Source organism: Malaclemys terrapin, chromosome 22 (genome assembly GCF_027887155.1).
Source record: "Malaclemys terrapin pileata isolate rMalTer1 chromosome 22, rMalTer1.hap1, whole genome shotgun sequence".
Classification (NCBI taxonomy): Eukaryota; Metazoa; Chordata; order Testudines; family Emydidae; genus Malaclemys; species Malaclemys terrapin.
The window spans coordinates 14850767-14866289 of NC_071526.1; the positions used below are offsets into that span (position 1 = coordinate 14850767).

Sequence of the window (15523 nt, forward strand, 5' to 3'; positions counted from 1 at the left end):
AGGCAAACACCTGTTCGGGAAGGTCCAGGTTTACCTCGTCCTGCCTCAATGCAGGGGCTGGACTTGATGACTTCTCGAGGTTGCTTTCAGCCCGACACTCTCATGCGGTGATCTCCTAGGGGAGGGTGCTGAGCGGTAACACAGGGGCTCGTGGCTGTATCTACCAATCACATTCCCTTTCGCCTCTATTCCTAGGGGGAGTCAGGCGAGCCAGGACCAAAGGGTCAGGTGAGTAACTGAATTTAGGAGTTAACAACTCGCTGCCCCTCTGCTCTCAGCTTTCCCTCTGGATAGCCTTCGTGACTCATTCGATCACTGGATGGAGTCTGTGGGGGTTGGTGGGGGTCAGGCAGGAACTCTTCTCTCTCTGTAATTGTTCTAAGAGATTCAGAAAACTGGACAATTACGAGGAACCAGGATGGACTCAGCATGTCATGATCCTGTTTCGGTTCCATGGGTCAAGCTTCTAAGTGGTCTGTGGATGATCCCAGTGCAGGGCCATCCCACATCACCGGCCTATGCAGCTGAAAGAGCCATGGGCAGTTGATGTCCAGATCCCACTGGAGAGATGCCTGCGTTGCATAAAGCACCATTGCCACCAATAAACCTCCTTGCTGGAAGCTTCAGCAGAGAGGCCCAGGGCTGAATGGGGCAATGGAGTCTGAGCTCCAGGTTGGGTCCCTTTAGGTCAGGGTTGAGAAACATGTTAGCAGAGGTTGGCTTGGGAGAAGCGTGTCTATCGCTGTGTCTCTCATGTGGACACACAGAAGACATCCTGCTCCAGGGATCCCAGCACTTCTTGGGAGCTGTAGATTCGCAGGGACAGGAGAAGAATAAGCCTAGACACCTGATTTCATGAAACCAGCTGTTTTAAAGAATATAAGGCCCGATCCTCAGCTGATGTGAATGGGCATAACTCTGTGGAACTCAATGAAGCTTCAGGGATTGACACCAGCTGAGGACTGGACCCAAGTCCTGTGTGTTTTGCTCTCTGGTGGGAGCGTGAATATGTTTCCTCTAGCGAGAGAGAGACCTCAGCCACTATATTCAGAATGGGATCCAAATGCCCCCAACAGTCAGATCCAGGCTTTTGGGCCAGCCCGTTGTACATCCCGCTATCAAATTTGGATTCCCCCAAAGTGCTGACGTTTAGGATCAACTCCATCGTTAGCGTCCAGACCAATTGGCCTCAGATTATCCTGTTGCTGACCCTCTCTCTCTGTGTGCATCGCAGCAAGGTGTCCACGGTGAGCCTGGCTTTACTGGCCCCACTGGGGACGCAGGGTCACCTGGCGTGAGAGGTTACCCAGGCCCCCCAGGCCCTCGAGGGCTCAACGGAGAACGCGGTGTGCCAGGAATGCCCGGGCAGCAGGGCGTGTCGGTGAGTAACTCCCTCTCCCATATCCTGGCTGGGCCTCCTGCCTGTCCCAGGGTGAAAGGTGCCTTAAATCCATAGGGACATCACTGAGATTAACCCTCTGGTCTCCTGGTGGGGATGGGGTTGAAGAGGTTGGTGGTGGTGGGTGGGGAGATGGTACAGGCTGGAGAGTCCTAATCGGTAGGAGCCAGGCAGGTAGGTATCTTTAATAGGATTTGGGCAACAGTGCCCTCGTCTGGCCAATACGGAGCACTGCAGAGATAGGCCCAACTGGCTGAATCATTGGGTTACTGCAGAGAGATCATGTCACTTGAGCCAATGCGGGTTTTCTGTGGAAGGAGTGACTGCGGGAGGGCTGGGGAGTTGTGCTTCCATCTGAAAATGTGAGCTTGTGCCAAAGGTTTAGCTGCTGTTTGACTTGAGGCGTCCTCTTTCCATCGGCAGCGGGTTAAAACTTGCTGCTGGTAATACTTGCAGCGGTTATGGATAGTATGGGTCCCTTTGGACGGAGGATAGAAGGTGCTTTCTGGGGCACAGGCCTAGTCAATAGGGTTAAACAAGGGATGCGTTTCCCCCTCCCTGCCACGAGCACATGTTCAGAGCACCTTCAAACTGGCTGTGTATTGTTGCTCTGGGTGTTTCACCCCGACATCTGTGCACTCCCTAAGTCCTCAATATAGCGCTGAAGTGCGTCTTAAGCGATGCCTCAGCCTTGTGCTGGCTCCTCTGCATGGGGTGAATTTTGCCCTAAATTCACAGATTTACCATATCACGTCCCGCATTTCCACCATGGGATCTCCCTCCCATTCAGCAGCATGAGATGGACGGGGTGGTCATGGTCCCCGACACCTGCTTGTGACCCCCAGGTAGAGACCTCCCGCTCCCTAGCTAGCAGCAAGTCATTCAAGGGGCAGTGATAGTGGCCTGGGGCCAGGTTTCCACAGCGCAATATTCGGTTCTATCCGTAGCCAGCACATGGCATGTTCGTGTGTAGGACACTTGGCTGGTTTGCCAGCTACTGCATCTCCGGGCATGCCATTGCAGCACCCCACTCAGACCCTGAACACACACAAGTTCCCTACAGCTGAACCTATGGAGGTCAGGGATGGCCTGGGAAGTCCCTGTAGGCCCCAGTTGGAGAAGCCCTGCGTTAGAATACTGCTAGGTGAGATGATCCGTCCAGTGGCTGCTGGATTCCCAGGCTCCAGAATGGTAGCACCCATCTTGATTGCGTTCGTGGGGGCAGCCTAGCCAATGGGGCGCCCCATGCAGTGCAACTGAACTCGTATCGCCAGGGAGGGTGGGGCTGGCCCTGCAGCGAGCAGCTGGGAAAGAGCGTTAGTCTCTGTTTAGCAGGCAGCCGAATCTCTGAGCGTCTCTCCTCTCTCCTGCTTTCAGGGCCGGGACGCTGGGGACCAGCATATTGTTGACGTGGTCTTGAAGATGCTGCAAGGTGAGTAGACGCAGGGGCCCCACCCCCTCTCACCCTGACGCGGGGAACCCCAGCTGAGCCCCCACCACAATGCTCCCTGCATCTGCCTTCCAGAGCAGCTGGCAGAGCTGGCAGTGAGCGCCAAGAGAGCAGCACTGGGAGGAGCAGGCGTGATGGGGCCGCCCGGCCCCCCAGGGCTCCCTGGATCACCTGGTGAACAAGGCCCGCATGGGCACGCTGGACCACGCGGCATCCCGGGCATTTTAGGAGCCCCGGGGCAGATCGGCAATACCGGACCCAAAGGTGAGTGAGACACTGGCCCTGCTGCCTGGAGACGGGGAATCATTGGGGAGCAGAGGGAAGGGCCTGCCCTCTTCATGCCCCCTCCTCTCCTGATTAGAAACTGCCATTGCAAATAAAACATTGGCCATTTCCCCCCCAGAATTGATTTATTTTTTTGCTAACACACTTTTCATCCCCCCCCCCCCACAGGTTGTATTTTGTTTATATAATCCCCAATGGACATTTTTGATTGGTCATCTTAGTCACACGATGGGATTTTCAAAACCATTTTTTCCCCCAGACGACCCCTGTATATTCTACTAGCTGGACTCTGGACTTATTTTGCTGTCTCTGTGTAGACTCAGGCTCCCTTGGGACAAACACACACACTCCTGGGCTGATTTCTTCTCCTTCTCCTCTTCTTTCTCGGCAACCCATCATCACTGAGTTCTCTTCTGGCCCTGCACAATAGCTGCCTGCCAGGGTACCCCCCAGGTCCTCTCCTTGGGCGCATTAAGCCATCACTTTTACGCTGCAGTCACGACAAATCTCCCCCTTTTTTCACGCAGGGAAACGAGGGGAGAAAGGAGAGCGTGGCGAGGTTGGACGTGGACATCAGGGTATGCCGGGACCACCAGGTATCCCAGGTAGGCTCGTTGCCGAAATCTGACACTGCTATTCCGATGTTTGGGAGCAGGTTAAGAGTACAGAGGCTACTCCCTGTGGCATAAACACATTCTCAGTCCTGATCAGTGACATCCCCAGCTGTTCTGGTCCTGGACTCCCCTCATGCCTCTCTGCCAATGCCCCTCCATCCTGATGTCCTGTTATCCCAGTCCTGGGCCCCCAACAGCTCTGCCAATGTACCACAGTCCCCTCTACTATTCCCATCCTCAGGCCCCCCTCACACAACTCTATGGATGAACCCCAGTCCTGACCAGCACAGTGACACCAGCCAGTAACTGCCCGTCCTCCCAGCTCAGCAGACATTGTCTTCTTGCTCAGGGTAGGGCTCACATATAGGAACCCGTGAGGCCTCCAATGGGAAGATGCCAAGATACTTGGCATCTGAAGAAGTGAGGTTCTTACCCACGAAAGCTTATGCTCCCAATACTTCTGTTAGTCTCAAAGGTGCCACAGGACTCTCTGTTGCTTTTTACAAGATACTTGGTTGCTTAAAATGTCACTTGATGTTTATGGCTAACGATCCCCTGACAAGTGAGAGAGTCCCAGGGCCTGACTTTCCCCCTGCAGGAAATTCATTGATTTCTGTTTCAGAGTAGAAGCCGTGTTAGTGTGTATCCGCAAAAAGAACAGGAGTACTTGTGGCACCTTAGAGACTAACAAATTTATTAGAGCATAAGCTTTCGTGGACTACAGCCCACTTAGTCCACGAAAGCTTATGCTCTAATAAATTTGTTAGTCTCTAAGGTGCCACAAGTACTCCTATTGATTTCTGTGGGAGTTAATTGTACCTTGCCTGGGAAGAACTGGGCAATTTCCACACGTGCGGCCCAATCCGAAGCCCAGTGAGAATCTTTCCATTGACTTCAGTGGGCTCTTGAGTCAGATGAGAGGGACCTGTCCTGGAATATACACCACTGGACACTGAGCGTTTCCTCTCATTCTAGGTCTCCCTGGCATTCCTGGACATGCCATCAATGGCAAAGACGGAGAGCGGGGGTCCCCTGGAGTCCCTGGAGAAGCAGGCCGACCTGGGTTACCTGGGCCTGCTGGTCTTCCTGGATTCTGCGAGCTGGCCGCCTGCTTAGGGGCCTCTGCATTTACCTCAGGGCGCCTGACCGAACCAGGCACCATCAAGGGACCCTCGTACTGAGTGACATGTGCCAGCATCCTTGGGGAAAATTAAAACGGGAACTTTTATAGACCAAGCTGGCAATGCACCATCAAGACATGGCCAGGCCGGGGCTGGGAACCAAAGAAATGGGGAACTCCAAACACATGAAAACAAGATAGATGATACGCCTATATGCTTGGGTATCAAAACCATCCACGCACTTCTGGTATGAAGACCGCACTTGGCCAACCTGAGAAAACCCAAACAAGGGGACTAAAAGGCACCGATGGGGATTTAATTCTATATGCTCAGATACCTTGGATTGTGGCAGGGGAAAAATCCAGAGGAACAAAGGAGTGGGGGCGAAGGGGTGGTTTACTCCAATATTTTGTACTTAGTGTTAGGGTCGATTAATTACCTCATTCTGATTTTCCCCACTTTCCACACCCTTCTAAAGTAAATAAATTGCCTTTTATTAATATTCTCTTATTCTTTGATGTTCTATTTGGAGGGGAGGAGGGTTTATTGTTGTGTGTGCCCTTTTTTGGTGCTATTTTTAAGAGACAAAATAATTGTGGTTTAATATTTAACGGAATCACCAGATCATTGTCAGGCACGCCCCGAGCTGTAAATCTTTTGTAAAATAGGATTGTTTTATAAATAAGAATGAATAAAAAAGACCAACTTTTCCAAAACAAATGGACAATAAAATCAAGATGGAACGTTAATGAACTTAATCAATGCGTTGATTTCTTTGAACAAAATAGGGGTTTGTTGGTCTGGTTTTTAAACAAAACAAAACACAATTGTATTGTTATTGCTGTTATTTTATTATTGGTTTTGGTGGTTGCCTACAGGGTTAAATACCCTCTCTGTTGAAATTATTCCAGCCTCTTGATTAACTTCATTAACGAGAGTTATTTATTTTGTGTGTGTTGGGGAGAAAGTGTTGGGGAGAAAGTGTGGCTTTTCTTGGGGTTGGAGTAGCCCTGTCAGCATCTCGCCAAAGGAAAGTGTGTGTGTGTGTGTGTGTGTGTGTGTGTGTGAGAGAGAGAGAGAGAGAGAGAGAGAGAGGAGTTGAATTGAGTTTCAGGAGCTGTCCAAGGTGCTGACCCAAAAGAGTCTCAAATTCCAAGTGGCAATACTGTTTACATTGGATACCCTGTGTGTTAGACTGTAATAAACTTGCACAGCTGTCCACAAAATAAAGGTAACTGGTGGAATTATTTTTTGTTGGATTTAGATGGGCAGAAGTTTTAATTATTTTTGTTTCTAGTCCTAATTTTCCCCGTTATCAAGTTGATTCTTGGGCTGGTGACAGACCCCTGGAGACTAAAGTCCTCCCTTCATCCAGAGCAACTACAGAGTCTTGGCATCAGCCAGGCATGCTCCGTTCACACTGCGCCACCACTGTCCCTCAGCTGCAGGGATCATCTCTAGCAGAGAAAGGGTCGTGCAATCTCCATGACCCATTCAATCACTGGTCTTGCTCCCTTAAAAAAATAATTAAGGCTCAGGGCCCAGATCTGCCAAAGTATTTAAGCACCTAACTCCCATTGAAATCAATTGTCACTTCCTTCTTACCCTGTCTAAGAGTTTATCTGGCCCCCATTCACAGCTCTTCAGCATCAATGGATTTAATCCCACAACCCCGCTGGGAGGTCAGGAAGCATTGTTAGCTTAAATGGACAGATAGGGGACCAGGGCACTGAGAGATTAAGTGATTTGCCCAAGGTCACACAAAGATCTTGTAGCAGAGCCAAAGCTCAACCCCCTGTCTCTCAGAGCCCATGCCAGTGCTGCAGGCACCAGACCAGCCATCCCTTCAGCACTTGACAAGGACGGCTCTAAACTAAAAGAAAAACAAGTTATATCCAGCACATGGAGCAGCCGTACATTCTCCCTCTCAAAGCCTGTGTCTTCCATTATTTAACCCTCTAGAGCCCTGAGGGATGTGGCTGGTACATGCGATGCTACACTCAGCACAGTCCGGGAGTGTTTTATACACACCGTTTGTACGCACGTCCCTCTGGCTCCCTGCTTTCATTAGTCATGAACCCAAAGCACAGAGTGCGAATCCAGACTTTTCCCGAAGTTTGGGGGTATCTGCATGTGCCCCTGGTTCCCATCAGCTGTTCTGTTTATGGTAGAAGCATCAACCAGGCCCCTTCAAAGGATCAGGCTGCCAATGACTGACAGCAGATGCGGGCAAGTGAGCCTGTCGGGGGAATATTGTAGGTGACAGGTGGCAATGTTGTGCACAGGGAGACCCAATGCTGGCAGTACACCCGCCGCAGAACAACATAGCTCATCACATCCTGCAATCTGCCTCCTCGCATCCGGGGCATCCTGGTGTTAAAACGACCTCAGCTTCGGGGCCTGAATGAGCACCTGGGAGGGACATCAGCACTTCTTTGGCCTGGCTAGCCTAGCTCACAGCCACCAGGGGGCAGTGCTGGCCTTTTGTAGCTGTCTCTGCCTTGGCCCAATGCAGGGGAGAAGGGGGGGCTTTAATTGCTTCATGGCTTAGCCTGGAGGGGAAGCGTAAAGCAAGGAGAACAGGGTGTAGAGAGGGGAGATCGGCAGGCTGCTGAGGTGACATCAAGCTCTTCCTTTGTAGGTTCCCTGGTCCAAATCCAGCACAGGCTGATGGTGATGGAAAGTCTCTTGCTATGTGACAGCTGCTCAGTGAGAGGAGGTTGTCGGGTCTCAGTCCAGTCCCCTGTGGACGGGTGCCCATGTCGCACAAAACACCCACTAGACCTGCTTTCCTTTCCCCTTCCCCCACCCACGCTGCAGCAATCTGAGCAGAGGCCAGGGACTGAGTGAGCCGAGACCCTGAACTCCCCTCTTGCCCCACGCAGGAGGTGGGCAGGGAGAAAGTATGCTGATGGGACAGTGAACTGTCGCACGGCTGTAGACCGGACTCTCCAGAGACTCATCCTGCATCAGTCTTTGGTTAAAAAAATATGAGCAAGAAGAATTTGCCTCTGGGGCTGTGTGTGGGAGGCCAGTGCTAGTGTCAGGAGACAGCAAAGGCTATAATTTCATTGCACGTATATCTACAGTCTCTGTCTCCAGCTAAGTGATTAGCTACACACACAGGCAGAGCTATTACCTAGCAGGAATAGAGGGGACACCACACACAGATAGCCAGGATGACAGCCAGTTACCCAAGGCAAACCTGGGGGTGATCATTGAGTAGATGTAGATCTAGGCTCCTGCTTAGGGAACTGCGCTGGGAGACAGGGAGAAAGACAGGAACAGGCATAATATCTCTGGGGCGGGGGAAGGTGCATGCCCCCTAACAGATGCCTGTCTGTAGGGGTGCTCAGGGCTCCCCAACAGCTGAAGCCTTAGGGGCAGGGTGGAGTTATGGCTCTGCCCCCAGCCCACCCCAGACACACTCCCCTTCTGTTGTTGCAGCACCACATAGCTGCCTCGGCCCTGCAAAGGGGCCAAACTGAGGCCCTGTTCCATTCAAGCCTTGTGGGACGTAAGTGTTGCCTGGGCCTTGGTTGGGGCGTGACACCCCTCAGGGAATGAAGCCTTCGAGGGTGAGCTTTAAAGCTGAAAGCTCTCTTGAGAGCGACTGGGTGACTTAGTTGATGGGGCACTGGATTGGGTATTAAGAGACCTGTGTTCTAGTTCACACTTGGCCACTGAGCTACTGTATGATCTTGAGTAAGTGCTTGCAGGTATGTGCACTCACTTATAAGATAAAGACCTTCTGGTGTTGCTATCCAACAGAATTATTCCTGTAGCTTGTGTGGCTGTTTTCTGCGAGGGGAGTGCCTGGGTAATAGGAGCCTATATAAGAAAAAGACCCCAAAATCGGGACTGTCCCTATAAAATTGGGACATCTGGTCACCCTACCTGAGACCCTCATTTCTTAGTGTCCAAGACCTGCTTCTCTCCCTAAGGAGCAGGTGGATTGAACAGGGTAGAACTGCTGTGGGAAAGCCGCTGGGTACTGTTCAGCTGAGCCCTCTTTCAGTGAGGAGAGCTGGAAAACTCTTGGCAATGCTGGAGAAAGCTACTGATCTTTTAATAGTTAAAAAAGGGACCCATGACTCTAAGCAGACCTGCCGCTGTCTCTCGCTATTGACATGGTCCAATGAAAACTCTGCAATGGAAGGTCAGGGGCTGCAAGGAAACTAAAAATCAATATTTTTTTTTATTCGTAAAGTGCGGTTAAACTTGTCGAGGTTACAAATCCAGAGAAGTTGTAGAGGTCACGCATAAAGACGCACGGTCCCCTTTGAAAGGCAGCTAAAACCGTTCTGATCCATGCCCAGGAGCTTAGACGCTCCCCCCACAGAGTATGTCCAACGAAATTCTCCTTTCCGAATGTGGTGCCTCCCCCGGAAGTCCTTATGTAACGCGTGAGTCACGCAGAGCAGGGGTGTCAGACTGTTTTGGAGGGGAAGGACCAATTGCATGTTTAATTATGGGCTGGGGCATAAACTCAGAACTGCTACTTCCCACGCCGCATGTCAGAATGCGCATAGGAGGCTTGCAAAGAGACCCAGGTGTGTGGGGATGAGTATAGAAGGGGTGTGTTTGGCCTCTATATAGTGACTAAATGCTCACACTCCTCCCACCTCCCATTCATAGGTGGTGAGGGGATGAACGAAGGGTCACAAAGTGCTCTGAGATCCTCAGATGCAGGTCGCTGGAGAGAATGCTAAGAGTTATTAATAAGCTCAGCTGATGGATGGGAACAGGAAGGAAGAGGGTGTGGGAGTGAATAATCAAAACACGTCTCATCAGCACACGCCATCCCAAAAGCTCTCGCTCCTGTTGCAATTGCATACCATGCCCAGAGGAGTACAGAGTGGGGTTCCCGCCCCCTGCCCAATGTGCGCATCAGAGCAGCGTGTCTCCCCCACAAGTTCCTTCATCTCAGTTTAGCCTGGATCCATCTTCCCCAGGCTCTGCGAAGGCTTCTCCTCAACTAAATTAATTACGTTTCCATTTCAAATCACTGACCCGCTTCCAAGAGCCTTTCACAAACTGCCTCCCCGGCCCGTATTATTTCCAATCATCCAACTTTAATAGGACTCTCCCTTTTTATATGAAAGGTGGAAGTTAATTTTAAATATTTTATTTGTAAGACAAAATTTAATCAAGAAATTAAGCAGCCTGAATACTAATTAGGGTCTGGACTCGGTGAGCCTCCACCGAGTCGCAAATCAGATCAAATCTGTCTTCTTCATCAGAGACCTCATAAATATTCATCAAACAAATAGAAGATTGGATGCCATTAAAGAGAGGAGAGAGATTGAAATCGGAATATTTCTGTGGAGTTGAAAGGGTTGGATGGCGTCCAAGCTTTGCCCCAAATAATAATAAATCATTGTTATGAGGAGGTTAAGAAATGGGCCTGTCAAATGTTTGTTGTCTTGGCTTTTGGACAAATCAAAAGAGATCTATCCTAATGTTTTCAGCCTGCTCCTTAATAAAAATGGACAGTTAGAATAAACGGTTAGGAATATTAATCTTTGTGTCCCGGCGGGGATGGTGGGTGAGAGACAACGGATGAGTTGGCCAAGTTTAGAGAGTTACGGCTCAAAGTTGGGACCTAGATTTTGGGTGTGTCTAGACCCACTTGACTGGATTCACCCATCAACTTTGGGTGTGCCAAAACGCTACCAAATCAGACTGGTCCATCTTGTGCTCTTTGCTCTAATGTAAATGACCCCACAAGGTACCAGGCAACAGCCTCAGGCCTGGGGTGCTGGTTGGTTTGATTTTTGGGGGGAAAGCAGGGCATGCAAGTGCTTTTGTGTGTGTACGTGGGACAAGGTGCTGGGCAAAGCGTTGCTGATTCAGCCCTCTGTCACGCCAGCTCCCATTTAGGGGGATAGATTAGAGCTGGCTGGAGATAACCTGTCCCTAATTGGGGAGGCAGCGAGAGCTGCCCCCTAATTAGTGTGGGGCTCAGGGAAAGGAAGCCAGTGGGGAGCAGAAAGAAAGGGAAAAGGCAGGGAGTGGAAGCAGGGAGGTAGCTCTTCCCTCCCTCCTGCCTGCAGATGGTGAAGGGCCAACTGTATATGATGAAACAGTGGTGGGAACAAGCCTGTGAATAAACTGCACGGTCTCAGAGTGACTCTGTGGACTTAGCAGAGGCAGGAGCCAAGGGGGCTCTGATGCAGTACGTCACTGCCTTGTACTGGATACAATCAAAACCACTGGGCTGTGTGCCATGATTTGCATGTGACCCAGGGGAGTCTCTCCATTAGCTCACGTGGCCCAAGGGGCTATGTAGAGACAAACAGCTGTAGCCTCTGGCGACAGATTTGTTACAATAGAGGCCGGGATGTAGTGTGGCGAGGAAGCTTTTCTTGGACAATTCTCTGGATGCTGCGGTGCGTGGAGACCGACATCCCCAAAGTTAAACTGGGAAACGTTCTTTCCGCTTGTTGGGTTTTTTTTTCCCCACACGCTCTGGAGAACTGTTTTCCGCCTTCGCTTTGAGAAACGTGAACCCTGCAATTCTTAAAATAATATCAACCCTTCTCCGATTCTGAGCCACATCAGAAGTGACTTAAATTATCAGCTCAATAACGATGCGAGGGCTGATTCCGGGGCTGGAGGGTTCGCTCTGTGAGGTGTCAGCCTTCCTGGTAACATGACTAGCTGTCAGCAAGGTGCCCCTCGCGTAGGAGAGGTACCAGGATCCATATTAATACCATGCTCCCTCCTGCACAATAAGAGCAAACGAGCATAAAGGGAAGAGGGGGTTATTTCAGTGGGGAAAACCTCTGGGGCTTCAGTAAGGCGTTGCGGGTCAAGAACAGAAGCCTAAGTGGTTTTGGCCCTATTTAACCTGTTATTGCAGTAATAATAAGATCTAGCTATTCCATAGCACATTTCAAAGCACTTTACAAAGAAGGAGAGTAGCCTTATCCCTGTTTTACACTTGGGGAAACTGAGGCACAGAGAGACGTGACTTGCCCAAGGTCACCCAGCCGGCCAGTGGCAGAGCTGGGAAAAGAACCCAGGTCTCCTGAGTCCCAGACCAGTGCTCTAGCCAACACTGCCTCCCAGTGGATTCAGCACTATACAAATAGATAGTACAGGACAGCCCCTGCCCCAAAGAGCTCCCAATCTAAAAGCCAAGACAGCTCTGCTGGTAGAGACAATGAGCAAGCTGGGGTGGGAGAAGTGGGCTCTCAAATAGGGCTGGGTAGGAAACACATTTTTTTTTCTTAAAGCTTTTTGTGTTTTGCCAAAATTGATTTTTTTTTTATGTACAGAAATCTCTCCCCACCCGCCCAAAGCTGTTTGTAAAAGCTGTGTTACATGTTGAACAGCTTTGATGAACACATGGGACCAGCTGTAGCCGTAACACTAAGGAGATGTGTGCCGTTCTTTGTGAATCTCTCGCCCTGTGCAGTAAGGAAGGGGTCTGTGATATTGCTGGAAGGACCATGGGATCTTGAGCAATCTTGCCCTTTAAATCTCCACCAGCATCTCCCACTGTAGTCAAAGATGCGCTCATTAAAAGACAAGGCATGTTGAGGGTTTACAGAACCTCCTTGTCAGTCAGCTGGGGATGTCTAGGGTGGGGGAGAATCGAGCTCCAATCATGGTATTTGCAATTCCAAGTGAGAATTTAGAAACTGGGATCGTTTAGTTTGCAAATGCCATGGTGGTGGGGACGAGATGCTGATATCAACGGAGCTTTCAAGGTGCCAAGAAATCTGCGGGCGTCATCAGTCTGTGACACCGCCCTTCATCCCTTTGGTCAGGAGCGTCTCCCTGTGTTCCGGATATCACCGCGGGTGGAGGAGGGACCACTCCATGTTTGAAGAGCAACTTTTGGCACTTTGCATGTGGGTTCCCTTCCCTAATCATCCTTTGCTGCCTTTCCTGGAGGGGTGGGGTGGGGGGGTTGTTGTTTAAAGGTCTAAAAGTCACTGAAGTTTTAGTGGAAGCTTTAGAACAACTTTTAAAAAAACAAACCACCCCAGGATTTTGGCCTTTCTGATCAATGTTGTAAATATACAGGGCCAGACTTCGCTCAACTCAGTGCAGATGTGGGGAAAGGTCGAAGGGGGCTCATGCTTTGTTGCCGTCCCTGTAGAACAGTCGTTTGCTCCCAACTTAACTTCGGTCTGGTCTTCTAGCGGAACCATCACCATAGCATCCGAGCATGCAAGAACTAAACTAGCCAGGTGCATTATGGGTCTTTCCCTTCCTTGAAACATCAACTATTGGCCAGAGACAGGACATTACAATTGTTGGACCTAGAACGGCAAGCCCCAACTGGTGTACAAATGTTAATTCACCCTTCCAAGTCCCCATATTAGGTACAATAGGTAAAGAATAGGTATAGATGTATATGTACTCCAATAACCAGTAATATGCAGCCACCTCTGGAGTGGAGTGTGGCACCTATTATAAACAGTACAAAGCAATGCTACCCAACAGCTAGGACGGGACATGAAAGCGGGTGGTGGGGAGGAGAGAGAATATCATACCAGATTGAACCTGCGCTGGGAACTGAATCAGAGTAAATACATTTTGCCTAACAGAAATTTAGCCAGGACACTGGGTTTACTCCTTGCTTTTATGATGATTGCCTTTAGTAGACAAAGTTCATTGTGAATCAGGATCTTGGCTTGACACCTCATCTCAAAGGCACCAGGCACAGCAACAGAGGGGACTGAGGCAGTACTGAGAGTCTGGCATCACTTTGCGTTATGGTGACCAGATAGCAAGTGTGAAAAATTGGGACAGGAGTGGGAGGGAGAGGGGAGGATGGTAAAAAGAGCCTATATAAGAAAAAAAACCCAAAATTGGGACTGTCCCTATAAAATCAAAACATCTGGTCACCCTACTTTGTGTGGCAGAGAGCACTTTCTGGGCCTTTTGCTTTGGAGGGAAGAAGACAACTGCATAAGCACTAGAGCAGAGAGCTGATACGCTGATAAGCACTAGAGAAGCTGATACGTTGAGGCACTATTCTTGAGTTAATGATTTGACACAATGATGCTGCTGTTTCTAGGATGATTTTTAGGGCCACATTTTCCAGGCTCAGGCTACACAAGACCCTAGCCAAAGCCTAGCTGCTGAGCTCCCCCGGCAAGGCGTCCTTTCCTCCCAGGGAACATTTCCCTTCTTGCAAGGATCTTCCGGATCCCTTTTGACAGCAGCACAAGGCTGGCTGTGAGAACCTGTCAGACCAGGGGCATGCGGGTGGCTGTGGACAGAGGGCACAGGGAGGGACTGGGAGGGGCTGATCCAGCTCGTGTTGCAGTGAACAGAAAGATGAATGTTTCTGGCTCTGGGTGGGGAAACCTAGCTGGAAATGAGAGTGCAGAAGGATGGAGGATGTGTCTGGGTGGTGAGATGGGCACCATCACGACATGAATAATTCAAGGGGCTCAGATAAAGTTTCCTTGTGCAAGCTAATGCATTGATTGGACCAAATTGCCTCCCTAGCCCTCAAGGAGGTAAAAATGAGCTAATCACCATTTGTTCTCTCTTGATAGATGATTAACCACAAATTAGAATATTAAACAGAGGACTCTGGGTATGTAAATTAATGGCTGAGAACTAAGTTAATTACCCGAGAAGCCATACAACTGGCTTATTTTTATCCTCAGATTATTGTTCACAATTTTTTTAAAAAGTGTTTATTTTAAAAATGGCTTTTTTTTCTGCAGGTTGTGACCATGAACAACATTCATAGCTGTGCCAGCTGCAATGGAGGCAATTAAATCTCATGCTTCAGGGCCCGGCGCTAATAACGATCAGGAAGGAAAATTTCCTTTATATGTCTGACATTCCACAATAGACTAGGGGGAGCTGTTTTCCAAGGTGCTGTTTCCATCCCCCATTGACTGACTGTCATTGGAGTGAAGGGTGGTCAGCATTTCTGAAAATCTGGCCCTAAGTGGTTGTCGAGTTGGTGGGGATTGTGAAGAGAGCTTACCTTTTGCTGTAGTCTTGGGGGTTGGAGGCAGCTGGGCTAGATAGATCAATAAAGTGCCCTCTTAATATTAATGATCACCACATGCTGGCTATTAGCCAGGCTGGGCAGGGATGGTGTCTCTAGCCTCTGTTTGCCAGAAGCTGGGAATGGGCAACAGGGGATGGATCACTTGATTACCTGTTCTGTTCATTCCCTCTGAAGCACCTGGCATTGGCCACTGTTGGAAGACAGGATACTGGGCTAGATGGACCTTTGGTGTGACCCAGTCTGGTTGTTATGTTCTCCTTCTGCAATCGGCATTCCAGTCTGGAGATTCCTATCTACACTGGGAGCTAAATATCATCACCTTGAGTGTGCAGTTGATCACTTCATTCTGGGCATTAATTTGGAGCACTCAGAACTGGGATAGTTGGTTAATTGTGTCTGCTAAGCTGTTCTCCTGCAAAGCACTCAGAACACTGACTGACCCTACCCAGACAATTCCCAGTTCTGTGCCCTCCATTGATTCCAGGCTCCTGCCCATTTTAAACAATAAAAACTGCTATAAACCATGCTCATCTGTTGGGCAGCCCACACCCATCTGGCGGGTGGACAGACAGCACCCTTGGCATGGGTGTGAGAGTTTGAATGTACTTTCAAATGTAAAAGACTAGGTTTTGGATCTAGTGACGGAAAAGGACCAAAAAG

The 15523-nt window shown here is 49.7% G+C and overlaps 1 protein-coding gene across 1 annotated transcript in view; it reads left to right on the forward strand.

The window, feature by feature from the left end:
* COL9A2 (collagen type IX alpha 2 chain) overlaps positions 1-5371 on the forward strand; it is a 40463-nt gene extending 35092 nt beyond the window's left edge. The window contains exons 27-32 of the mRNA XM_054012009.1: positions 196-228; positions 1235-1381; positions 2777-2831; positions 2925-3113; positions 3662-3739; positions 4724-5371. Of these exons, the coding sequence (XP_053867984.1) occupies positions 196-228; positions 1235-1381; positions 2777-2831; positions 2925-3113; positions 3662-3739; positions 4724-4929 (708 nt within the window). The 3' untranslated portion in view covers positions 4930-5371. The remainder of the gene's footprint in view (positions 1-195; positions 229-1234; positions 1382-2776; positions 2832-2924; positions 3114-3661; positions 3740-4723) is intronic.
* Positions 5372-15523: the final 10152 nt, after the last annotated feature.